Here is a 26,855-nt window from a genome sequence, read left to right as displayed (position 1 = left end):
AAAGTTGGAAGGCGATTCAACCTCTAGTTAAGCTCAATCGAACACAATGTCTTCCTAAGCAAGTTGTGTGGGGGGAAGAGGAGAATGGGGCGGAGTCACTGCGCACGGCATTCTATATGGCTATGGTGTCACCTCTCGCGTGAGGAGAGTATAGAAGCGTCGGACTGCTTCATTTAGTTTCTTTTTTCTTTCTTTTTTTAGCTGCACTACCTTCGGGATCGGCCCGCATTTTGTAGACCGCTACCTTCTGAATCGGTAGACATTTAGCCTGCACGATCTTCGAGATCGGCCAACGAAACAGGCTAGAAACATATACTCGATGCGAAATAGTGGGGGTAACTCGCTAAGAAAGCTCAATAAATTCTTCTCTATAGAGAGTGTTCCTTTGTTCCGTGCCGTGTTGCGTTTGATCGCGCGCGCTGCACCTTGAGCAGCAGCACGGCCGCGTTGGTGACTGATGACACGACGCGCGCATTTCTCATTATTCACGCAGGGCTGGTGAAGATCGCAGAGTCGCTGGGCCAGACGCTACTCCCGCCGCGCAAGAAGATCGTCGTCCTACTCATCGGGAACCACTCGGCTGGCAAGAGCACCTTCATCAACTGGTGCGTACTTACGTGCTGCGCCTTTCACGTAATTGTTTGGCAAATCTCGCGTGGGCCAAAAAAATTTTTTTTACGATCTAATCACGCTTTTAATTAAGTACATCCTTGGGGCCAGAAGGGGAACGTGACGGCCAAATAAACACCGAGCGTATACAGGGTGTTCTTTTTTTTTTTTAACTGTACCAAATTAAAAAAAAAAATTCCTGTAGCAGATAGCACTGTTCGAACACTTGATCTAAATTACTCGATGAGGTGGCCGTTAACGTGTACGAGAAATGAAATTGCTTAATTGAATCAGTAACGTAATTACGCTAATTAACTTTCTAATTAATTACCTTACAGCACATATTTCATTTTACGAATTGCAGTTAGTGAGTATATGTATGCTAGGCAGGCCACTTAGAACGAATTCTCAGGACTACGCCAGTTTTGACATATAGTTTTTCAATGTGTCCGACGGTATCCATTTGCGTTTCAGTTACGTTTGTGCTTTATTGCATGAAACAGCGTTTTCTCGCAAAACTAAGTGGCACAACAGTGCATTTTTACCGCCAGTTTGGCGGCGCATATATTGAAACCTATATATATCCTATCCTCAGAATTCGTTCTAAGCCGTTATGCCTTGCTGCCTCACTAGCTATACCATTCGTATATTGAAAATACTGCCGTTAAGTAATTAATTTATAAAGTTAATAAGCGTAATAATGTTAATTATTCAATTAAGCATTTTGATTTCTCATAGACGCAATGGCCGCCCGAATCGCGCAATTTAGATCAAGGGTTAATATCGTGCTATTTGCCACGGGCAATGTTTAAAAATTTAGTGCTGCTAACAAAAAAATAAAAGAAAAAAGACCCACCCTGTATATGTAGACAGCAAGCAGATAGCGAGACGTTGTGACGTCATGAAATTGCGGTGTTCGTACCACAAATAATAATAACAATAATAAATTAATAAGAAAGTAATGATAGTAGTAATAATAATAGACAATATAAATGTGAAGAAAAATCTACAAGCAAGTATGCCCGCTCGAAATTTCTTGGAAAAGTAACGTATGGCGAAGGCGATTGTTCAAAGCGTCGAACTAGTAGTCGAACAGAAAAGAACAGAAGCGTCAGTTTTGTCGTCTACTTTTCCGTCGCAGTAAAATGAGTCTGGGGAAGCAGTCTGCCTGTTTTAACATTCCGCCGTCATCGGAATGCAACTGCCGCGACCGGAAGTCAAAACCCGCGTCCTCACGCTCTGGGGCTCTATATACCTGGGCTGTTTACAACAACCCTATCAAATTTAGCTAACGAGGAGCAATATAAGCTGCTGACGTATTACAACTACCGCACCGCTGGCGTTCGGGGTTTCCTCTTCGGAGCGCGTACACGTAAGTACATACATATGCGAGCTCGGAGGATGAGTCAGGGGCTTTGGGCCGCACGTAACGACGACAACCGAGTCGGGAGCTCATGTCCTCGGCGTCAGTTGGCCTTCCGGGAGGTCTGTGCACGCAGCCAAAAAAAAGAAGAGAAGCCGGCGCTGAAACGTTACGTTGGTGCACGTGTGTGTGTGTATGCGAGTGTACGGAAGAGGCTCAGCACACTCGACTGTGACAGCTGCGAAGGTTGATGGATCGAGCGAATGCGAAAGCCGGGAGAGAGAGGAGAGCGTGCATCTCGTGTCGGGTGTGTGCGTGTTTGTGCGTGTGTGCGTGCGTAGTTCACCTCCCTGGAAGCACTTGCGACCGGGAGTCTCGCTTTGTGTGACCGTACGGGAACGGTGACCGTTGCCTGTTGTGTTGTCGCCCGCGCGACGTTGTGTTTGGACGTGGCAAAAGGTCAGTCGCCCGCACGCTCGCATACCGGCGCCACACAAACCGCGTCGTCACTTTGTTGCTAATAGAAAAGCAGCGGGGCGTGCGGACGGTTTCTGGAAGCCGAATCACGCGAAAGGGCGTTGTACGAATCGATTTGGTTTTGATTTCGCTATTAATTGGCGTAGATTACACGTATTAACTTTTTTTTCTTTAACTGACTGTAATAGTTGTCTTTTGCATCGACCGTTATCACTGGCCAGCGATATTGATTCACGATATTGACTAACACCACCAGCTTCGACCGTATGTATTGGCCTGCGAGATAAGTTATAGCTATTGAACATGGGTATTCAGTTCGGGTCAACTGGTATTGACATTGGGTATGACCTACGATCTTCGTTATCGATCCGAAGCATTGAAGCTTCGGATCCTGTGGCTTAATATAATATATGGCCAGAAAAAAGCAGGGTACCGACGTTCGTGCGTCTATCCCATGACTTTGAGTTGAACTTCGGTGTATGCCAGAATCGAGCACCTCCGACAAATTTGTGCCTGTCTTTCGGAATTTATGTGCTGGTTGCTCACCTATGTCAGTTGTCGCGTTTTGTAAACAATGCATCGTTTGCTGCGACCTGATCGCCGCAATAAGACTTAAAAGTTGCATGCGTGTTTATTTAAGTCATATGTCCAGTTCACTGTTCAAATTTTATGAGTTCCTACAGCCACACGTTGGCACAGAAATGCATTGTTAATTGGCAGTGCCCAGGAGGGTAGTGAGACAACGATAGACGATACCGAATGCGCTGGATGTTTCATACACCTTGACAGCGCTTTGAATCGCATTTCTCATTCGAGGAATGTGCTTAATTGTGGCACCCTAACGCAGTTTACTTATCCATATACGTGGTTTTTTTTATATTTAAATTTCTGGTGGTAGTTGGGCGAACACGGTATAGTAATGGGTTTGCCGTTCGATCGGAGCAGTTCGGCAAGTGGGATACTACACTGTTACGACCCCTGGTTAAATATTCACGCAGGGCACGTGGCACCGCGTCGCGCAACCTTGGATATCGTAGAAGCACGCGGACTAGCTTCGCGATGTTTATTACACGCAACGCGCGGGCTCTCATTGTGACGTGGCTGATCGTGACCCTCCGCGTTTGCATCGACGGCCGACCTCCAAGGCGAACTGTGAAATAGCCGCTCATCGCAGAGCGCAGCAGCTGTATGTATATAGGCAACGCTCCGATTGGTCGCGCCGTTCCAGGCAGCCTCCATCACCTGGTCCGACCGGCCAGTGAACCGGAGTTCTCAAATGACACTAGTCGCAAGGCTCCGCTACGAAATGCGGTCATCGACGAGTGACCAGCCTTCAGGAAGAGCTAACCGACTTAGGCGCCTACCTTAGGCGATTCGTTATTCATTATACGCACCCGCGTTGCCTGCTGTACCTTGCCTCAAGAAGAGCATCTTTCAGTCCGTCTGTTTGTCCACAGGTGGCGCGAAAGTTAGTAAGCCGCGAAGTTCGGCGTCCGTTTCTATACGTCGTCTTTCGAAACGCGAGGTCCGCCTTCAAGTTTTCCCAGCTGGCGTCATTCAAAAGGCGCTCGCAGTGAAACGGCGGCCGCACCGTTGCAAACGGCGTCCGTCGCCAGGGTTTTCGTGACCTACATCCGCGATCACCGCCTGCCCCGCTGCCTTCCTGCCCGCCTGCCTGCACCGCGGAGGGGTTTTTTGTTGCGTGTCCGCAAGGCGAGTTTGTGTTTGTGCGTATGTATATGTGCCCCGCAGGAGGGAGGTCTGGAGGAGGAGATGGCGCGCGCGGCTTCTTACGTTTCTTATCTCGCAGCAGCCTGACATTTCCCGGTGCGAGCGAGAGCGAAACCGCGGCAGAGGCAGGGTTGCAAGCAGTCACGCTGGTGCGACAACGACAACAACGCCTACCGAAGGAAAAATAATACCACACCGCGCTCCGGCCCTCACATATGCACGCGCTCACGTCGTCGTCGTCGTCTGCATCGGCTAAACGGGTGTCTTCGCAGCTGTGCTAGGGACAGTTTCGCTCGCATTTCTTCGTTCGACCTCGATCGTTCGGTTTCGCCGCTTCGCCGAACTTTACAAAACAGGTGGACATCCCCATCTTGAGCGTAGCTGCCAGCAGCCCCGAATTTTTGCGTAATGTCTACGAATTTCGGCCAGTTCTATGATTTTACGAGTGCTACGTCACGCTCTAGGAAAAATACTGCCTGCGGAAAAAAAAAAAAAAAGTTTCGCTCGTCAGAATCCGCACCTTCTGTTGGAAGCCTTCAGATGGCGAAAGGAGGGTTACTTGCTTCGGGCAAGTTTATGCGGGCCAGTTCCTGAAGCAGGCGAAATCGGCAAATGCAACGTCGCTGAAATCGGAACAGGTTGGTTGCTTTTCGGTCTCTGCTGTTCCAAGTCTGTTAATGCTAGTCTGCTGCATCTGAAGTTAAATAGTCGTTAATAACGCGAGTATGTATCCTACAAAAAAAGGTGGGCCCAGCACAGGCAATCATCAAAGGAACTGCGTGCTAACCCCCCCCCCCCCCCCCTCCGATCCCTTCCACTTCCTCCTCAGTGTTGTATTCACGGGATTTTTACAAAATTAAAGTTCACAGGTTGGAAGATATGCTTGAGGAACTTTGCGCGAATATATATATATATATATATATATATATATATATATATATATATATATATATATATATATATATATATATATACGTCTCGGTTCTGGTCATCGGCCGGACATAATACAATGCGCGTCACACGTCGGTGGAACGGCTAATAAGGGTTTCCAACTCTAATTGCAGCTCAGACTAGTCTTGAAGGCCTACTAAAAGAGTGTCTTTAGTGCGCAGCTGGGGCTTACGTCACGACATCCGCTCCTTTTTTTTTTTTTTTTTTTCTAATTCGTTAGAGCAAGGCAAACGCAGAATCCGGAGATTGCGTTATCGATCGGCCAGTCACTGGACGTACTTTCCACTTTGCACAGCGTGGCTCCTCGTGGTAACGACGGAAAAAAAATCTGTTTGATGGCTTATAGCCATTAAAGCACCGTGAAAACGATATGTCGCCAAATATGGCCAGTGATCTTTCGAACACTGTCAACAGTGCTAGCGCGCGTTTTCCCCCTTATGCGGCAGCCCAACGGTTGGGACACCTGAGTGGGCATGGCACATAACACACGAGCTGGTTATGTTATGTTATAAGAAGAGCTCGCGCGTGAAGTTGTGCGGACGACTTGAGACTGCTTCCGCTTCACGAAGGCTTTAAAGGCGCGGGTTCTTAATGCGTGAGCATTAGGAGTGTCAAAGTGGGAAAAAGTGTACGTGTGTGAAGTCTGGGAAGCCGGTAACGTATATATATATATATATATATATATATATATATATATATATATATAAGAACTTGAGTGATGCTACAAGGTAAGCAGAACAAGTGTTTAACTTCAAAAGCTTTGACCGGTCTTTATCAGGGTTTACATTACATAACATCGAAGGGTTTTACCTGCTTCAGTATTTTTCTTAGCGAACGTCCGAGTCCGTGGAAGCGCCGAAAACAGCTGACACAAACGGCACGCGCGTCTAGGGAAAGCTCGCTGCCGTCCTAGGTACTTCTGGGGAACGGACGTTTTTTTTTTTTTTTTTTTTTTTTTTTTTTTTTTTTTTTTTTGCGCATCTCCCGAGCGATTGACACCGAAGGCAGCACACGCGGCGCGAGCGCTCGCCGGATCTTCGCGTGCGCTGCCAGTGGGCGATTTTTTTTTTTTTTTTTTCTACCTGTCGAAACGGTCTCGTGCGCGGGTAAGCAAAAGCAGGAAGAGAATCGGTGGTGCTCTTCCCCCTGAGAGCTTGTCCATCTTTTCTTTCTCTCTCTCACTCTTTGCGGTCTCGTCGGTGTCTACGTTGCTGTGCTGTCCATCTCGCGAAGACAGCGGAGCGAAGAGGAGGGACCAAGCGCACAGTTTTTCTTGCGCCGGTGTCCAGGGGACTGCGCGGCGTCACGGACGATGTGCATTTGTTTGTTTCCTTTTGCTCGGGCACCCAGTCGCCTCGTGGCCGTCGCTCATCTTCACTGCAGTACTGCTTTCTCGCTTCGCGAGGAGAGACGAAAAACCCGGCTGCGGTCGCCTTTTCGCGAAAGTGTGCTGCGCGCGGCCGGCCAGCGTATTGCCGACACGCGCCAGGTAACGGTGTAATTTCGTTTTTCGTGCGGTTTTGTTTCGTCGGACCGACAACGCGCGGCGTGTGAAATGTGAGCGCTGCCCTTCCTGTGTATGCGTACTGCCCGCTCTCCGCTCTTCCCCGCTCCGTTCCGCCCCTCTCCTCCGGCTGTTGCAAGCAAGCGCACTAGCTGGGTCTCCTCCGGCGGGCGGTGTTACCACTGCTGCGGCACTCGTCGATCCGGTGAGAGTGACATTGTTCCATTCCGCGAGATGTGTTAATTCTCTTCCTATGGCGGGTTGTGTTTGCCGCGGTTGTCATACGCTAGTTCGTCCACTGCTAGATCGAGTTACTTTTGCGGTATTCAGATAGCTCGAGGCGCCAGCGGATGGATCAGCTCGCATTTCGCGGAAGTTCTATTTTAGTTAGTCTGCGTTCTGGCGTCCGGCAACAAGTGGTTATTTCCTCGTGACGAGCGTGAGGGCCGGAATATTACTATCGCGATGCAGGGAACAGTAGTCGAGACCCCTTGGACAGCAGACGGATGAGACGATTTCGAGCGCTGGATGAGCGCGTTTAGCAGACGACGCATTCGGCAGATCGTGCTGCGATGTCGCATCACTGAGCTGTCACCGAACTCTAGTAAAGTTGTTGCGCTAGATTTTACTTTTGATGAGGCGCGTCAGCGTTACTCATCGGGCGCCCGCGAATGCATTGTGCGACGCACTCGATCCCGCGAGACTGACGGGGCGCTGACGTTTGTTGGTGGGAGGAGAGAGGAACTTCCGTGCGCAACGCAGGGCACTGAAGCTAGGCGGCGCGGATCCGTTACAACGTCCGCGCATGAAAGCCGCCTGCCGCCCGACGAACCTGCCCGCTCGCGCAAGTAGAGCGCTAAGACAGCAGGCAGCAGCAGCTAGCGCGAGCTCTCCCCGTGCATTGCATGCGTGCGCCTAACCTAGAAACGGGAATGCCCTCTCTTTCTTCGTCCCCACCACCACCTTCTTCCTTTCTTAATTTTTCTTGCCCTGCTGCGCGCAGGAGCACAGCCCTTGTTTGCGCTGCTGCGCTCAGTCGTCTGCACTCCGTTGTCGTCTGCTAGGCGCTCCTGCGCGCGCGCCTCCGGCGTTCTCGTCGTTTTGTGGACAGCGGTGGCAGTGGACGCGTGAATCTCGTGATATTCCTGTCCTTGCGCTGCGTAGCGAAGCAGCAGCCCAGAGGCAAGTACACGTCGTGCCTGCCGTCGCTGCAACCTGTAATCGCATTGTGCCGTTCGAAGGACCTTGCGAGCGAACGGACGAGCGAGCGTGTTCCGAAGCGAAGCCGCGCCGTACGTAGCCCTGACTTTTCTCTCTCTCTGTTCTCTTCGCCTTCTTCTTCTTCTTTCTTTCGTCAGCCGACGACGACGAGTGGCCGGGATTTTGTGCGCGAGCGGGAGCGAACGGCTGTTGCGCGGCGTCCCCGCAGCTACCGCTGCTGTGATTGTGCGCGTGGTACCGCCGCGGTACCCCTTTGACGCTCGCGCTCTACTTTTCGGTGCGGCATCGCGCTCACCTGGCACGCTCTTGTGCAGGTACATCGAGGAACATGTGCAGAAGACCGGGGTCGCCATCGAAACCCAGGGCTTCGCGCTCGTTACGAGCGGGAAGAAGCGGGAGTCGCTCACGGTAAGTGCGCATCGATTCATTTCTTCTTCTTCCTTCCTTCCTTCTTATTTTCTTTTTTTCGTCTCAGTGGTGCGTGATAGAACTTCCTTCGCCTAGAGGTGCTGTGTTCTTGTAGTGAAGCTTTGGGTGTAAGGGAGTTAAGTAAGATTTGTATTTGAGATTCGCTCTCAAAGAACTCGCGAAGAACCCGTGAAGCCTGCCTGCTTAGGCTGCGTTGGTCACTGGTGCATAGCTCAGTTAACAGCGTGGCGCTCGTCGGCACGTTATTGCGCACAAGCGCGCACATGCTTGGATCACGTGATTGCGAACTAATTGCGCGCGCTTTTTGTGCGACCATCTGTGCAACCGGCATTTGGCTGCTCGTACGAGCTGTAAGATAACCCTACGAAAGAGCCAGCAGTGAGCGAAACCTGAGCCCCTCGCCATCCCCCTTCCTGCCTTTCTGGTAAATATACTCTCTCTTCTTAGTCAGCTGTGAGCGATTGCAGATATATTGGTTTGATAGCTGTGTGCCAGAATGCTGCGCAGATTACTGGCGTGGCATTGTCAGCTAGACCCTATCTTGTTGGGTAACAATTGAATGGCTATTTATCATTGGCTGGATGGAATATTCAAGATAAGGCTTACTAATGAAAGAGTCATATTTAGCAGCATTATAATGTAGGACAATGCACAGCAGAGGTTTCATCCAATGATCTCCGATTACCCCTGTCCTTTCGTCACATGAGCTCACACTGTAGACTGCGAATATGGTTATCTTATCAGTCCATGTGATTTCCCGTAATGAAGTATTGTGACACAACTTGTGTACATTTCTATCTACAGATGAAACCTTTATGCATAGCTGCCTGTAATATATATGTTTATTACATTAGGAACAATCCACTTTTCTATCTGTTGGTCACTAATAAAATAGACAACAAAGCATGATAGGAATGTCGCATTGAGGCACACATTGCTTTTATCCAGGTGCTGTGTGAATAAGCAGCGCTGATAAGAATATGTACACCCAATCGCAAAATGTCAAGGCCAGCCACCCATAGCCAGTGACAACTGACTGGCCTTTGGGTCTTTACAATTGGCTGTAGTTGTGTTGCATAGTGATGATAGCGGTAATTCCCACTAGTTTCACTCTGATACCTCGTCATTTTTCTGTTGAAGCAGTCCTTGTTAAGTTGGGCAACCTCTCAAATACTTGGTTTTAATGTTAACATGGCATCATCAAGGTGTGCATATCTACAGATATCAGATATCTACAGGGTTTTTAAAATTAAGCTTTACAGAATTTTCAGAAATCGCCTGTGGCAGGTAGCATAATTGTTATTGTTGAGCTTGGTTATTCGAAGAGGTGGACATTAGTAGCACGAGAAATCGAAACACTTATTCAACTAATTAACAAAAATCACTAATTAACTTCTTAGTCAGTTACTTTACGATGCATATTGCAATTTACTAATTGTAACCGGTGAGCTTGTCAGGCGTATCCACTTGGAATGAATTTCCAGAATGACACCTGTTTGGTGGTATGCACCATCAACTCGCCGTAAAAATGCGCTGTTGTTACACTTACTTTTTTTTACCAAAATGCTGTTTTATACATTGAAGCACAAATGTAACTGGAACGCCCGTGTATTTCGTCTCACACTTTGGGAAATAATATCTCGAAACTGGTGTCATCCTGGAAATTCATTTCAAGTGGATGCGTCTTGCAAACTCACCGGCTACAATTTGTAAATTGCGATATGTGTCATAAAGTAATTAACTAAAAAGTTCATTAGTCAATTTTTGTTAATTAGTTTAATATGTGTTTTAATTTCTCATGCCACTAATGTCCGCCTCTTGGAATAACCCAGCTCAACGATAAGAATTATGCTACCTGCCACAGGCGATTAAAAAACTTCCGTAAAACTTAAAAATAAACACCCGGTAGTTACAAGAAAGTGAAAAAAAAAATTGTTGCAATTATATTGAGGTCACATAAATAATTAGTGATGAAAGTTCAAGACGCCCATGAATATAAGCATGTCATGTTAATGATTAAGTTGAGAAACGTTCAAGATATATGCATCAAAGAATATTAAAGTTAGCTTTTGTTTTCTTTGTTTGACATGGCAACATATTTAACAGTGCATGTTCTGTTCGATCTTGACATTGTCAAACATGCAGCCATTGAGAGACAGATATTGTTGCATTTATTTGTCAAAGCTTGGCTTGCTCTGCATCACATCGCCTATTGAGCAAAATTGCTGTATGGAAAGTAGCGATTGAGGTTCGTTCGTGACATGGTTTTAACGTCCACCATGCAGCACCTATAAATGATATTGCCGCCTTCGGGATGGGATAGTATCAAATAACAGGCACACGCTGCCTGGGAAATTGTTTCCCAAAATGGGGTGCAACTCCCTAAGCTACTTACAAGTATTGGAAATATGATTTGACAAAGGCAGGCAGGAAGGCAAATATGCAATTGCGCTTCTATATGTTGTATCACACTGAAGCACTGTGCCTTTATTTCCCCATAACCTGCCGCAGTAGCTGATTGGCTATTGCATTGCACTTGTACATATGTTTAAGTGCATGTTTAAGAACCCCAGGTGGTCAAAATTAATGCGGAGTCCTCCACTACAGTGTGCATCATTATCATATTGTGGTTCTGGCACATAAAACTCCAGAATTCAATATTTCTTTAATTTTACCATACTTGATTGAAGAGAAGGTAACACAGCTCTGTTTCGCTCTGTATACAATGATATCTTCAGATATGTGATGTTCTTATTGTTTAGCTTCATAATTATATAAATGATTAGTGCCATTAATGCTTCCTTGTGTCGTTATTGATTTCAGGGTAATGCCACCCTACACCTCTACCCACACTTCAAGCCGCTACAGAAGATTAAAGGTGAGATTATGTTTTTGGGCATCAGGGGCCTTTCTACTTCATTGTGTTGCTGTATGTTTGTTCCTGCAACGTGTCGTTAAAAAACATGAAACAGTTAAGCCTGGTGATGATCATTATCTGGCTCTCGTCTTTTTTAGTCTGGGAATTTCAGAAAAGGTTCTGTCATGATAAAAAAGAAAGCAACTCTTGAATGAAAAAAAGGCATAAATTGCTGGTTGGGAAGTCAAATGAAGTGCTAGTCCGAATGCTTGTCAAAGCATTGCTCTGGTTACTTGTTGTTTATTCTTTAACTGTGGTGTTACGCTCTTGTTATTGTAAACTTCAAGCTTTCTTTCTTTTGTTTTTTAATTCAGACATTGTGTTACAAACTGTCATGGAGATTCCGGGAGAGTCCTATAATAAATTAAAATCGGCTGAGCTTGCATTGTTGTAACATAGTGTAGAAATAGGTGTTAGTGTAAACATATACTGGAAGTTCATGATAAGTATATCAGTGCCAGTGTATTCATACTATCAGATAAGTGAAACATAGTTGTTCATTGCAGTAAGATTTAAAAAAGAATTATGGAGTTTTACGTGCCAAAACCACCACATGATTATGAGGCATGCATTGCAGTAAGATTAAAACACGTATTGTTAGAATGCAGCCTCAGAAGGTGTCAATCAGTCGCACTTATGTTCCGTCGAACATTGCTTTTTTTTGGATACATCTATGCTGGCATGTTTGTGTTGCACTCACACTGTTGTCTGTGGGCCCTTAATCCTGTGCGTGTGCCTGAAGCTGTTCCTATTCGTTCCTGGATGCAAGTACGTTCGCATGGGGATTAGCCCATCTTTGGGCTGCTGGCTTGTTGTTTAAATGGGGCAAGCTGCCCAATGAAGGGCTGGTTCCCTGCTGAACTCCCGTCGAGAGCTCCCCCTCTGCAAGACCCGCCCACGTTTGGTTTTTATTTGTTTTGTTTTGTTTCAAGGTAGGAGATTCCATGGACTATGTATTGCATTTGCAACATTGTTTGGCACATTTGATTTTGTTTTGTTCCCCAAGACCGCATGCATTGTTGCATTTGTCTGTCATTTACATGTGGCCATTCTTGGTTCGGCAATAGGAAGCAATCTTACTCTCAGCATTGTTCTAACAATACTACATTTCCTTGATGAGAAACCAAATTTTTATGCTGCCTAGTTGTACAGTCCAGTTGTGTGGGCATGGTGAACAAAAATTCAGTTAGTTGCCTGACTGAACAAAACAGTACCATGAGATGATATTGTGCTTCCCCTGAGTGTTCTTTTACCTGCTTTAGTGAGCGTTGAGGTGCATGGGTGCAGCAATTCACCGTGCGAGCTTACAATGAGCGCTTAACACAGAGACAGTGCTCGGCTAACCTAAGTGGGAAATGACAAATGTTTCAAAGACACAATCTATGCTTTTTTTTTTGGCAAGTCACGAAGAGAAGAATTGTTTTGTTTGTAAAGTCTCACCTTTGAACTTCCTGTGCACTTGCACTCATACTTGCACTTGCACTCACCACTTGCATTTAGTAAAAAAAAAAATTAAATTCTCGGGTTTTACATGTCTTAATCTGATTATGAGGCACACCAAAGTGGGAGACTGCAGATTAATTTGGCCACCTGGGGATCATTAATGTGCACTCAATGCATTATATGCCCCCATCGGAATGTGGCCACTCTGGCCAGAATGGCTCGAATGACTTCGAGCTTAATAGTACAATGCCATAGTCACAGAGCTACCGTGGCAGGTTTGCATTTAGTAGTGGACAAAGATAAAATGGACACGTGGCTTCTAGTTGAGTGAGTTTGTGAATTGCTTGGCTAAACTGTTGAATTTGCAGTTTTCTTTTAAGCCCAAACCGCATGAGAGCGATTTTGTGCGCGACGGCGACGAGCGACGAAACGGGCCGTCGCGCGAACAGATCGCTCGATCGCTCGGTTCTGGAAATCTAGAATTCATCGCTCGTCGCCCGGAAGTGCTATGAGTGACTAGCCAATAGCGCGAAGCTGGAACAGGATGTACATCTGTCGAGTACTACCGATTGTCGCACGGAACGAGCAAACGAATTAATTTTGATACGTGCAAGAATAAGAACCTAGTGCAAGACCTTTAGAAATATTTGTGCTGCTCTTTACACTAAAACACATCAACTTAAATTAATAAAGCATGCGTCACGCCAGTTTCAGTGCGTATTTGCTGCCCTCATACCGGCAACACCGGGGAGATGTCGCTCAAAGTCGTCGCTAGCATGGGGTATGACTTGCAGGCGACGAGCGAACATGACAGCCATCTCCATCGCGTCGCTTGTCGCTGTCACCCCAAGATCGCATGCATGCGATTTGTACTTTACCGTTGTTTTGTACAAGGCAAGTTAAAGCTCCCACAAATATTGGCGTTCAAAATCTTGCTTTATACTGTAGTCGATTGAGCACTTAGAGGTCTAGTGGCTTGGCTGAACTTCTGAATGATCAGTTCAAGTTTCTTTCCTCTTTTTTCTTCTTCCATTTCTCCAATCTCGTGATACCTCATTTTAGGTGTGGTGGATTACCTGACCACGGAGATCTCCACCTCGAGGCAGAAGAGGTTTAGCCTGGTAACATTCATTGACACGCCGGGATTAGTCGATGGTGACATGAAGTATCCGTACGACGTCAACCGCACAATTCTTTGGCTAGGTGAGTGTGCGAGCATTCTTTCTGTTTTAACTTTTGATGAACAGCACTTTAAGTACAGTACTTAAAGTTCAGAGTGGGAAAAAAATTCTGACTTTCTGGAGTGACTCTCAAGATGGAGCTTGCTTATTTAAGCCCTCAAAGCTTTTACAAGATTGCCAGAGATTAGTAGATTGCAGAAAAAAAGAAGTGTGAAGTTTCAGTTCTTGCATCGGAGACAGGCATTTCAGTTTTGTCGACAATATCTATTACACTGTTTAGAGGAGAAAAAATAATAATAGCTTGCAGTTTACATGAAATCACTTCATTTATGCCACTTTTGCAAATGCTCTATTCGCAATAATTGGCACACTTCGGGGCAGTCTATAAATAATATTTTTGTCTGCTTTAGACGCCTGATATGTGCAGCCTAGTGAATCCTGATGTCTGTTCTTGTTGTGGAATGAAAGAGCCGTTGACCTGATGCTTCATTTTCTTTTATGAAAGATTTACAATTGCTTGCAATTAAGGGGCCCTGAAACACTTTTCAAACTAATCATAGAATGCCATCGCTATCTAAGTTTAACTACATTGCCTCACAAATCTCCTGCAGGAAAAATTTTTCGAATCCTTCAAGCACAGGCAAAGTAAGATGTAGTTAGGACTAGTCAGCAGCTTTCTCTCTCCTTTCATTTACACTGGTGCACTGGAAGCTACACAGGGGAGACAGCAAGGTGGCACAAGGGAGCAATGTCTTGCTGGCCCCGCTCATAGGTTGAACACGAGATGACTTGTGGCGCACCCCACGGTGGCCGCTGTATCTACACTACGCTTTTCATCTTGGAGGCCACGCGCAGCAGACGCAGCAAGGCGCAGCTGTCGTGTTTAGACGGGCAGTGCAAAGATTAAATGATCTTTCTGTCTTTTTGAGATTGCGGACGCATATATGTTTGATTTGTTTAGCTCAAATGAGCAATAATTGTATGACCGAGAATGTTCTTGCGATCCCGAAATCAGCCAATAGCTGTTTGGGTTCAGCTGCTTGTGATGACGCTGCATGGCGACATTGCGGAGGCGAGAGCAAGCGATTTTTCGCTGCTTTTGACACGAGATTGTAATTCCGTGCTGTATACAGTGCAATAATACTTGGCCTCGCATGTTCACAGGGAGCCACGTTAGCAGATGTTTTCTTACTATGTCCAAAAAAGTGTTTCAGGACCTCATTAAAAAAATAAAGGCTTAAAGGAAAAATTTTCTCCTTGCAGTAAGTAGGATTTTACTTTCTCTTTCACATGCAACCAATTTCATTCAAACCAGTTTAGCTGTTGCATAAAGAGGTCAATTCTGCACTTCACATGTACTGACAGTATGAAGGAACAGGTTTACCTTAAAAAATGTACCCTATAGATTGAAGCACTTTTCTGCTCCAGTGATAGGGTGAATGAAATTTTATAGATTGCACTATGGACTTCTCCACATCATAATGAAAGCTGGTTTGATGTCCAACATGCCAAAAGTTGCAAGAACTCCTTGCAGGCCCCCTAAGCTAGACACTACTCTGGCAGTTTTTTAAAAGCGAAGCTTTTCTTTGCGAACGTCGCCGGGTTTCGTGACCGTGGGCGCTGCGGCCTGGCTGTTCCCTTGCCGAATTGCCGAATAGGCCAACCAATAACAGCGGAGCACGCACGCTGCTGGGTTCCTTGCAGCACCACCAGATGACACTCGCCTCCGCGCATCTGCGGCTGCACGGTAATGAGGAAGTGAACACTTCTTGCGGATAGAATGGATTCGAACTTGCGCTACGCACGTATGCGCATGCTGCCTCTGAAACCATGATGCGTTCAAGGTGTCCGTCGTACTCGATAGTAGTCAGCAACTCCGCTTGACAAAAGGCTAGGTATAAGTGTGTGTGTGTGTGCGTGCGTGACTGCGTGCACTCGTGTTTTGACTCTTTATGCACTCAAACAAAGCTTCGCTGTATATAGATTCCAACTCGTTGGATCTGCTGCATTTTTATTCTCTGCAACTCGAGTTTTGTTTCCTTCTGCAGGTCAGATGGCCGATCTCATCTTTGTGTTCTTTGACCCGATTGGTCAAGCCCTGTGCAAACGCACCCTCAACATTGTCGAAGAACTTAATGACAAATTCGTTGACAAGATGCGGTTCTACTTAAGCAAAGCCGACGAGGCGGGCCACGAAGCCGACAGGCAGGTGAGTACGTGGCCTTTCATTTGGGGCCCTCTTCTTGCACCAGTTGTTGGCAAGACACTAAATTACGGTTGTACAATGTATATATAATGAACATATAATGGCATCTATAGAGCGCACTCATAGAAGGGCAAGGACGTGACAGGAGGAAATGGAATCCAAAATCAATTACATAGTAGTTTGATAACACTGTCGCTGAGTCAGCACTTGACATTGCATTGTCACTGTACACTTCCTGAATTGTACGGGGTGTTCCAGCTAGCACGGAGAAAGTTTAGAAAAACAAAGCGGAGCCTTCTATGTAGATGAAATCTGCTGTATGTTTTTGGCAACCTCCTGAGCCTCCAGTGTTTTCTGTGTCCTTTTAACAGAGCAATTAAGTTTGTATAGGTTAACCCTTTAAATGTTGTGGATGACTCTTACTTGGACTTGCTTACAATTTTTTTTGCAAAAACGGCCAAGGACGAGTCTCTCCTTCGTCCACATGTTTGGGGAGTTCCAGTTACGAGTTGGGCTTGTCCAATACATTTTGACGTTCTGGAAAGTTCCCTCGTTGGCTGCGAAGGCGCCTATGGACTGCGTTCGTTTGGCAGAGATACTAAAAGTGGTGTCTGCCAGTCACTGTGTTGCTGCCCCCTCAAGCGGGCACATTCTTCAGAAGCAGGCCTTACTTGTTTGATGCCATGACACTTTGTGGACCTTATCCCATCCACAGCAGGCAAAGAACGTCCAGCAAAGGTGTTGCGTTGTCTGTTGTAAAGGTCGAAGCAACACTGACAATAAAGTCTGCAAAAAGTAACATGCTTCTGGTGTAAGGAGTGTGGTGCAGGGACTTTGCCTTGTACGACGTTTACGAGATCTATCGTGCGAAAGCATTGCTCTAATCCTCAACAGCCATTCTTCGAGAACCTTGACTTTTCGCATTTGAAACTCTTTCTCAGCAAATGCTTCCTCTAAAATGTACCTGTAGCATCGAGCGGTTGCGACAGAACTGAACCGCTATCAACTCTGACATTTCTAATCAATGTATATGGTTCTTGTTGTTTTGCATCTTTAGACACAAGTTAGGCATGCTATCTCAGTGTTTAGCCTGTCATTAGTCGCGCCACTATCCCTTGCGTGTAAGCTTTAGATCTGATAGAGATCATTCTGTCTCTCCTATTTTTCTAGAAAGTCATGATGCAGATTGTCCAGGAGCTCTGCAAGCGTCCAGGGCTGAACCGCTGTGGGTTTGACATGCCGGCCATCTACATTCCAGATGCAAGCAAGGTCAGTTGATAGATACAAATACTACGTTCGCTTTGCTTCAATTCAAATTGCAACCGCAGATTATGTGCGTGTCATGTTTCAGTTATATGGAGATGTGAATAGATGAAGATCTGAGAGAAAATTATGATTTGAATTACATATGCCAGTGGATGCATGCAAGGCCTGTTTCCATGCTTTCTCTTATTCTGTGGAACCGTTAGTAGAATTGTAACATTGTAAAATGGGTTTGTTGTTTGGCGTGCATTTTGTGTTCTCAGGATAGCGATGTTTTGGTGAGCGGTTTATCTCGGCATGAGAGATTTGAAGACGGCTTTCTCTGTGAGCCACATTTTGGTTAGGCACTGGATTATCTTTGACTCATTGTCTGAGGAGCACTGTATTGGTTCGTAATTCGATCTTGTGATGTGTCCAGAAATCAGTGTTCACTAGTTTGCCTTTCATAACTATGTGTGTGTTGTGGAGCTTCTTTAAAATATAACCAGTCTTTAGACTAATGTCTGTGCATGTGTGTGTTTGTAGGGCGGGAGCCTTCAAAAATAATGTTCAGACAACTTGCTGTCCCAGAAGGCATGTTACAAAAGATCCAGGACAGGCCTTAAGAGCGACAAAATGCTGTTATGTCCTCACCTTATCACATTGTATGCGATTTGGTTTGGAAAGTCCCAGAACTTAAAAGGACGCTTGTAGAAGTCTTTATTGCCAGGGTGAGCTGTGAACATTGTGCATCTGAATGGAAGCAACCACTCAACTTTTTTTTTTTTTCATTGTTCAGCCTAATTGGAAACTCTACTAGTAGAACTTAGGCTAATAAATGACAGTTGATGCACCAATGTGTATGTTGCTCTCAGATTGCTGAACATGATATTTAAATGCAGTTTCCTTTAACCATGTATGTTTATTGTCAATTTAAGAGCGTTCATTTGGATTGTCATGAAAATGTCACAGCTGGCCAGGTGGTATGGGTAATGTCTCCCACCGACTTTTATGCCAGCCAGCATAGTTTTTACATGTATGAATGCTGCGTTAACAATGTATTAAATCAATGGCATGATGGAATACTATGTGGCCGATGTAGATAATTAATACTGGTCACTGAAAATAATAGTACATAACAGGCACAGTGTCCTTTCTTAAATAAATTTTACCTCCATTAGCTATGTGTTTTTCTTGTACCACATATTTATAATTTTTTTAATTAGTGCTTTTACTAGTGCAATCTGTATACATTGTAGTTAATTCCTACCATTGCATTTGGCACTGGCTATGTTGGCTCAACCTTTTGCTCAAAGCTAACTTATCATCTGTGCAGCAGAAATCAACACTATATTGCGCAATATTGTTTTTTTTTTGGTAGATTTGTATTGTGAGAATTTCCGAAATAATTTGGGGCACATCACCGTCATGACACTTAACCCCACAAATCCTGAACACCGTTCCACATCAAAGGAAATTAAAAGAACTTGTTCACAGTTTACTACTGGCAAAGGAGAGTATATTGGTATGAAGAAAGCAGTGAAATGATAATGGAGTAAAATTTAATTATGATGGTAATTACTTCACTAGTAATTGATTTGCTGAACTATCCACAACTGAAAACTCCCTCCAGCATATCAAAAACGCTATTATGGGCTCTATCTACATTGGGTTTGCAGCACCTAAATCAGAGCTTTTAGGAATCAAATTTAGCGTAAGAAAAATGATACATTGGGCTTTGTGGCGTTTATGACATCAAATTTATGTGTATAGCACCAACCCAAAAATAATGTCAGTAAGCAGCTCAAAACATTAAACACCTAATGTCATTTATTGTGCCTGTGTGTCAAGGGTACTATTTGCTTAGCTGTTTCATACTGTATGATCAATATATTTTTTGCCTCCTACTGTTCGTTGTTTTATGGAGGAGAAGTTGCCACATCAAGATACAAGAACCAACTAACTTTTATTTTGCGCTTACATCCTTCGTCGTCATTGGCACATCGGCGCTGCACAGTTTTATCGACTGCTCGTCCGCTTAGCATGCTAATTTGGATTTTAGACTGGAAAAAGCCAGGTGTGTCGTAAATGTGTGTCAGCTCGTAGCTAATCGTTGACCATTTTTCTTTTTTTTTTTGCAACCAACCAGCAGGCAGTGCGCTGCGTCAACCAGATTGAAGAGGTGTGCAAGGAAATCGAGAAGACCATCAATCAGACCGTGCAGAATGCACTCAACTCTCTCGAGCACGACTGCGAACAACTCTGCAATGAAGTGTCGCTCAGAATTAGCCAGGACAAGTAAGTTCAAGATCGTATGAAGAAAGTGCTCTGTGTAAATGCTTTAAAATGTAATGGCATTGGTGGACGTGGTCTCTGCATAAAGAATAATAATTGCCTAAGACTGTATAGGTCACCGAAAATTTATGTAGTCACTTTATAAATGCATAACTTGGTAGACGACTTTGTCGCCAGATGTAATGTGTTTCAAAGTGATGTAGAAGATAAATACAGCCACGAAGCCAGTAAGGTGCGTAACTGTAGGCCCATTCCTGAAAAGTCTAGGCAGCTATCTTGTAAAGCAGTCTGTGAACATGAAATCACGCGACGAAAATCACAGCCTCAGTGACTCGGTGGTCATGGTGTTTGCTGCCGAGTGTGATGTTCTGGGTTCGATTCCCTGCCATGGTGACTGCATTCTGATGAGAGCAAGGATGCAAAAATAAGATCTCTTGTACTTAGATTTAGGTGTACATTAAACACTTTTTTATTGAATGTGAAATGTACTGAACGTATTGTACTGAACTGTGAAATGAGCGAAAGATTGTGGTTCGTTTCTTGCAAGCAACGATGAAAGGCTGTGGCCTAGACAAGTAGGACTTGTCCTTGGTGGCATCGGTCCAAGGTAATCAGCTTATGTACTCTAACGACATTTGTGTGCTTAAAGTACAGAGAAAGAAATTAATCCTTCAATTCCTCCACTGACTAACTGGTGCCAAGCTAGCCGTCGACCCTTCGCCATATGTTGCGCCACTTGTAACCAGGCTTTTCTCTACACCATCATCGGTTAGCGTTGGTACCTTAGTGATAAACTTGGCAAGTTTTCTGTTACATTACCAATAAGCTTGCCATTTTGGAGTCTTAGTGACTTTCTGAGTGATACAAAGTTCCTTAAGGGAGTTGAGTGCCTCACCCTCATTTTATCGCAAGAGCCACACATGTGCCAGTGCTTGTCACTACTTCTAATTACATAATGAAAAGCTTATTAGTGGGCCATCTGGGTACATCAAAGCTGCATTTGTAGGCAAAGCACAATCTTAAGATATGATATTGTTTTTTCTTATTGCGGTTAAGACTTGCCTTAGTGTAATGTTGTGTATGTATTTGCATGTGCTGTAGGGCCTGTGTTGTGTATGAATTCAAGCAGCGTTTTGTGGGGTCTGTTGTCATGTATACAGCGATCGTTTTAGATAATTAGTAGTTGTTTTGTCCTCTATCGGATTGCAAACGTTGACTTGTCACTAGGGGAAGTAAATTAAAGCTGTAGTTTAAAAGTTATTACAGAAGACATCTAGGGACAATTAAAATGTAAAAAAGACAGAATTTCATGCAAGTTATCATCATCATCCCTTAGCAACTTTACGTTAACAAAATTTTTTTAGGGCCGTGACCATGGTGATATCGTCTGGAAAAGAAAAAGTTAGCACCACCACTGTTGGCATATCCTAACTCCATATTTTGCCAGAAAGGCCACATTCAAATACAATTTTTTTTAACACGCAATTAATGATTGTAAGTGCTTAGATCACTCGTTATCACACACTGCTTTGGTTGCACTGCATTTCTAACATTTTCCAAATCTCTTCTTGTTAGTGTGTTTTTATAGCCTTATGCCATTCCTGCTTCAACATCAAGTTCTGCAGTATAATAAATAAATAAATAAATAAACGAGCCATAATGTTTGTTTGTTTGAATTTCAGAATCAATACCATCCATTTTTATGAGCTTCCGCATCTATTTGTATTTAAAGTGCGAAATTTTTCAGGGAGTTGTTCTACATCCCTCTATCTAAAACTAGGTTTATGGAGTCCAAGAAATAGTTGAAGTTATGCTGGGTCATTCCCATTGCTTGTCCTTTGCGTCGTTGAAGCTGCTGGCAGCTCTCAAAATACCGGAATAGCAAAAAGAGTGTGCAATATTTTACTACTAAGCTGGTTTGCCGGCTATGCACTCACATACATGCCCCCATGTAGAGTTTGCCCTCTGCTCATTTTTTTTCGAAGTTTTCTTGGCTTGTGTTGAGGTTTAGCTCTTTCATTTTTTGCATTAATTTGTCCCTCGCAATGTGGTACTTATGCTTGATGTGACACTTGTTGTACAGAACCTGATAACTTCTCTCAGCCCCTGTTAACATCTCTGATATTGTGGTCATTGTCTGCGAGATGCTGGGCTTCGAATGCACTTGGTTTCACTTGCACAGTGCTGTGCGAGGGAGGGCTCACTAGCTGGCTTGTGTTCTAAATGGTGTGCGGTGAGGGATTTCGGCGGCAGTGGCACAAGAAATAAGTCTGGTACTGATCAGCGTAGAAAAGGCTTTTTTCGGCAGAATTTGCCGCCGCCGAATTGGTTTCCATGCCCCTCCAGACACTGAATGTCTCAGTGAGAATGAGCCTTTTATTGCCCTCGTTCCGAAGATTGCATCATCATGTTTTTTTTTTTTTTATGTTCTGATTCTCCCGCGAGTGTTTGTACCTCATGTGCACTTTCCACTTTGCTGCAGCAAGACAAGATCAGATAATTTCAGCACGGGGGGCAGGGGCCTGTGCCTCGGACTGTTTGGCCTTGCGTTGCCATCCCTGCTTCTGCTCAACCTGGCCCTCCGCAATGCACCAGAGGAGCTTCTCTTCTCGTACCTAGGGACAGGCACCGTTGAGTTCCTCTACCTCTTCACTGTGAGTGATGGCATCACCTCGACTGATTGATCGATCGCTAGACCGATTTCACGGCGAGTTTCAGTACACCACCGCTGCCACAAAGCATGCTGCTAGTATTAGTTTAGTGGCCTCAGGGCAAATATGGTCAGAGAATGTGTTGTGTCATTTTGTGCCATGACAAAAACTCGCATAGGGCTCAAGATCAAAAGACAGGCAGGTCCGAATATGATGTTTCTATGATAGAAGTGGAATTGAGGATATGCACCTCCCCCACAGCTTTTCCCTAAGATTCACAGGGAAAAAAATCCACAATGGTTTTGTCTTCAGTATTCCCTTCAATGTTGCCTTGAGCCCAAGTTTCACTTGGAAGGTAGTGCGGACAACTGCCTTATGTTGCCGGCAGTGCCAGTGCAGATGTTCGGAGCACGTTCGTCTGCTATGCTGCTACAACGGCCCTCATAATGAGTAGCAGCATACGAGGTGACCGAGTGAGCCGGAGAAAGTGTCAAAATGTCGCAATGTCCTGCTCTTACGTGACCACATACTGCGTCTTAACGTCATAACACAGTAGAAACGTAACTGAAACTCGCTGTAGAAAAGCTATTAGCATATTAAATTACTTATGGTGATCTTATGCTTGAAAGTATTCTTTTCTGGGGTTTAGAGTTCTAGGAATTTCATTTAATGCAAAAAGAAACGAATCGTCGGAGATATGTCAGTACCCCTTTAACAAAGACAAGCTGGGCTAGCTGGTGCATTGTTTCAGAATACATTGTAGATTCAGCACTAAGACACAACAAGTGCTGGCTAAATGCCAGTACCTGTTGTACCTATTCTTCTTGTTCCTTTATGGACAATATAATTATCACTTATGCATCAATTTTCCGTGGATGAGTCCCTTGTGGATTGAGTCCCTTGTGGATAAATTCGTTGCTAAGGCACAACAATTGCTGGCTAACGCCAGCAGTTCCATTCTACTAGCATACATCTACATGTCATGAGCTTGAGCACATGTGATGATCGTCAATTTTTCATTGTATTCTTTTTCTGGCGTGCAGCTTCCCCTGCAGATATTGTCGGGCCTGCTACCGGACTCGATTCGGCTGGGCGTGATGGTTGCCCTTTTCGCCGTGTCCATCATCCTTTTAGTTGTCGCCAAGTGGCAGTCAAGGTGAGCCTCTAGCGCGTCTTTACTTGCAGAGTTTAGCTGTTGTTGCACACAAGTGTTTTGATAGCTGCCGTGTACACTGGTGCAGTTGTGAGGTGCACGCAGCTTGCGCTCCTGTGAGGGAAAAAAAGGGAAGACTCCCTTATTGGTGTTCTAGACTGCACTGGCAGATCATTTGGCCGTGCTGTTCTCCAGAGATTTAGCTGCTGTGGACTCTTTCAGTGGTAGATTGGTATGGTGTGCGTGACCACAGAAACAGGAAAGAGTAAAAGGAAGCTGTGCTTTTTCGGCAGCAGTGGGAATCAAACCCATGCTACGGGTGCAACTGGGAGCCTGACGTGCTAACTGCTGCACTGCCATGCAGTTGCGCAGAACGAGAAATTAAGCATGGCATGAGATGTGACCAAAGCAAATAGAGATGAAAAAGAATGAAAGGAGAGAACAAAAAAAAAAAATTGACTGGCGGCAGCAGTGTTAATCGAATCCACGCCTAGAATGAAGGTGAAACTGGAGGCTCTGCCCGTCAACCACTGCGCTTCTGCATACTGCACCTTTATTTCCATTCGCATCCTTAGTAAGTGCTATTTGGGAATTCCCAGGAATAACCTTCAAACAAAGATGATAATGGCTCATGAGATTTAAGGTCTCAAAGCACGATGGGGCTATGTGTCACACCGCGTGAAGAGCTCCGAATTAATCTTGGCCACCTGGGGTCCTTAATAAAGCTGATGTGCTGACGCCACTAAAAAAATGTTGATTTTGCTGATGGTGATGTGTGGCTTTGACCTTTAGAATGGGCAGGCGCTGATACACCATTAGAAAAAGAAAGGAAATAAAACAAAAGTTTGCCATCTGTCACCACTGTGGTGGAACATGCCTTTCACCAAAGTTAGTGGCGATAGATGGTGTCGTGTTTCATTGCACCAAAATCAACAATTTTTGTGAATGGCGATGCCACAGACAATGTGCACTTTGCCCATATTGGAACAAAACAGACAAGTAGTGCTCTCAAATGCGGTGTTAAACAGAACCCACTGCAACAGGCTGTTGCTGTGCGACACCTGAGCAGTAATAAGCCACTGGTTCTACTGATAGAGTAATATGTACCTGGCTATCCTGTTTAATGCAACAACCAGTATATAGATGAATACCAAAGCACTGTTCTCGCATTAAGCTTCTGACTGCTAGGCCTGATTTCACAGTGCACATTAATACTGGCTGCTGTTTTCCCTTATGATTAGCATGGCTGAGTCAAGATGGAACATGTGGTTTTGTGCTTTTGTTATGTTTGTTGGACCAGTTCAGTTGTTCATCTGCTGGTTTACACAGTGGTCGAAGAGCTGTAGTCCAAGAAGGAGAGGGTATTGCATGGGCCATTAGGCAGGCATTTTTGTTCGAATGAATATGCAAAAATGCTTGATAAAACATTTTTGTGGCAGTAGCAGAAGTTATATTGCTACTCATAATTTTTTTTCAGGCTCAAGCCTATACTGACGAGGCAGCAGAAACGTACGCTCTCGGAAGCCCAAAGCTACCTCACAAATTTCGTGAAGCCTAAGAAGGTGAGATCATTAACTCATGCTACAGGCTGCTAAAATAATGCAGAATATAAGTTCCACTCTCAAGCCATCAAGTGTTGTAAGGCTTCAGTTGTTCAAACTTATGTGCTCACTGGAACGGCACATCAATGTGGCATTTCAAAGTTTGAAGACAAGCAAAATAATAAACATTATTGTGTGTAAAGCCTTGTTGCGCAGTGTCATGATTTGTTGTTGTGTGGTTGCAAATTTGTTTAAAGTTATTTGCTTCATTTTCTGTGGTTTATGGTGCGAACCTCGGGGGGGCTCCTGTGAAGCATGAAGAAATTTTTTTGCAGAGATAGCACAACAGCAGGATGTGAAAATTTATGGCATATAACTATCCTTTTTCCATGCTTATTTTTCTTGCAGTAGTCATGTGCTTTATGGTTGTAAGGTGTTAAAAAAAAAAAAAAACTATCAACAGCTCATGTTATTACAGTGTTGGGGATGAAAAAAAATTTGTTGGTCTCTTTTCAGCAACGACTGTATGAAGAGTACCTCAGACAAAGCGTGGCAGACTATGACTTGTGATACAGCCTCTGTGGCTGTTGTCCAACATCGTCACCATCATAGAAGACATCTGTTTCCTTCATTCAAAATGTGTGACATGTTTGTCAGAACATGTACGCTTCATCTTAATAAATTAACAGGAATGTTACTGGCACCAGTTGTTGGAATTGATTTTGAAATTATATGTATTGCTCAAATAAAGGCATAGTACACTTTGAGAAATAAAGAAAAAAAAAGACACACCAAGAAATAAAAGAAAGTGTGATAGCTTGGAGCATCTGCAGAAGGACAGCAGATGTGATTTTATTAAATATATAATACAGGCCTTGTTAAGCGAAATTATAAGAAAAGTTACTTGTACTTATCAGAATCTGTTTTATAACAACATAAGATGCTAAAGCAGAATAAATGTTCAATTGTGGGAAAAAAATTATTTGCAGAAAAGGCCAGAGTGAGTGCCATAATTGTGTTAGCATGAATTTGTTTTACCTCCAATTATATACAAATAAAGAAATGCCACAAGGTAAACAATGCTAAAAAAGAGCAACCATAACCTGAATCACAACTCAAAGTTCGTGAGTCTGCTGAAAAGCTACTCGCTGTGTAAATTGTCCATAGACATCACAACTAGTATTAACCACAACACACATTGCTTGGAGATAGAGGCTTCATAAAGCTGTAGAAATTCTGTGAAAAACTGACATGGAAAAGGTTGACATGTAGCGAGCGTGAAGATTGAGAAACATAACTTCATACTAAACTTGGTCTCTAAACGCCATCATCAACGTTACTGCAATGTATTGACAGAGCAGTATTTGCTGATGTCATTTGGCAATAAGGCTAGATATGATGACACTGCTTATAAAAAAAAAAATGAGAGCTGCGTGTTTCTTAATGCTGCAATGGAGCAAGCCAGCATGTCATGACAAAACACATCCACTTTCTGGGTACCAAAGCCGAAAATGGTTCGTATCGACTAGTATTTTAGGTTATTTAGAGCAGTCTTACATTTGCCAGTATATTTTGCTATGGTTTAGAGTGTTGGAACCATAATTTAACATATACAAAAATAAGATTACAAGTGTAAAGTGTCATGCCTGCATGCATTTAACCCATTGGCTGCCAAAGCCAATTGCCAGGTGCAAGAATGCAGGCCATATTGGCAAAGCTGGTGATTTGCCAGGTGGGAGGTATTGTTTAAAAAATTACGACAGAAACTGTATTGGTGTTGTCTAAGTATGTGTAAGCATTATGCCACTTGCTCATCTACACGAAGCCCGGTGTCATTATCAATCTCGATCAAACATGATCCAACCAGTATAAACCTTTATCAAGCCTTATCGGTTATCAACCTTATTGGACTAGATCCAACCCTTTTCAACCCTTATTGGC

General features: G+C 44.3%; 1 protein-coding gene across 3 annotated transcripts in view; it reads left to right on the top strand.

The window, feature by feature from the left end:
• The window catches only part of LOC119446494 (EH domain-containing protein 3-like), a 49,696-nt gene extending 24,079 nt beyond the window's left edge, over positions 1 to 25,617 (top strand). For 2 of the 3 annotated variants that reach the window (XM_037710929.2, XM_049664179.1), the window contains exons 3-13: positions 494 to 605; positions 8,171 to 8,264; positions 11,109 to 11,163; positions 13,708 to 13,848; positions 15,875 to 16,035; positions 17,203 to 17,301; positions 19,424 to 19,572; positions 22,052 to 22,223; positions 23,264 to 23,376; positions 24,851 to 24,935; positions 25,431 to 25,617. In XM_037710929.2, coding sequence (XP_037566857.1) covers positions 494 to 605; positions 8,171 to 8,264; positions 11,109 to 11,163; positions 13,708 to 13,848; positions 15,875 to 16,035; positions 17,203 to 17,301; positions 19,424 to 19,572; positions 22,052 to 22,223; positions 23,264 to 23,376; positions 24,851 to 24,935; positions 25,431 to 25,484 — 1,235 coding nt within the window. In that variant the 3' untranslated portion in view covers positions 25,485 to 25,617. The remainder of the gene's footprint in view (positions 1 to 493; positions 606 to 8,170; positions 8,265 to 11,108; positions 11,164 to 13,707; positions 13,849 to 15,874; positions 16,036 to 17,202; positions 17,302 to 19,423; positions 19,573 to 22,051; positions 22,224 to 23,263; positions 23,377 to 24,850; positions 24,936 to 25,430) is intronic. The other variant, XM_049664180.1, reaches the window with a different exon arrangement.
• The last annotated feature ends 1,238 nt before the right edge of the window (positions 25,618 to 26,855 follow it).

Source organism: Dermacentor silvarum, chromosome 3 (genome assembly GCF_013339745.2).
Source record: "Dermacentor silvarum isolate Dsil-2018 chromosome 3, BIME_Dsil_1.4, whole genome shotgun sequence".
Classification (NCBI taxonomy): domain Eukaryota; kingdom Metazoa; phylum Arthropoda; class Arachnida; order Ixodida; family Ixodidae; genus Dermacentor; species Dermacentor silvarum.
This window is presented reverse-complemented; position numbering and strand designations above follow the sequence as displayed.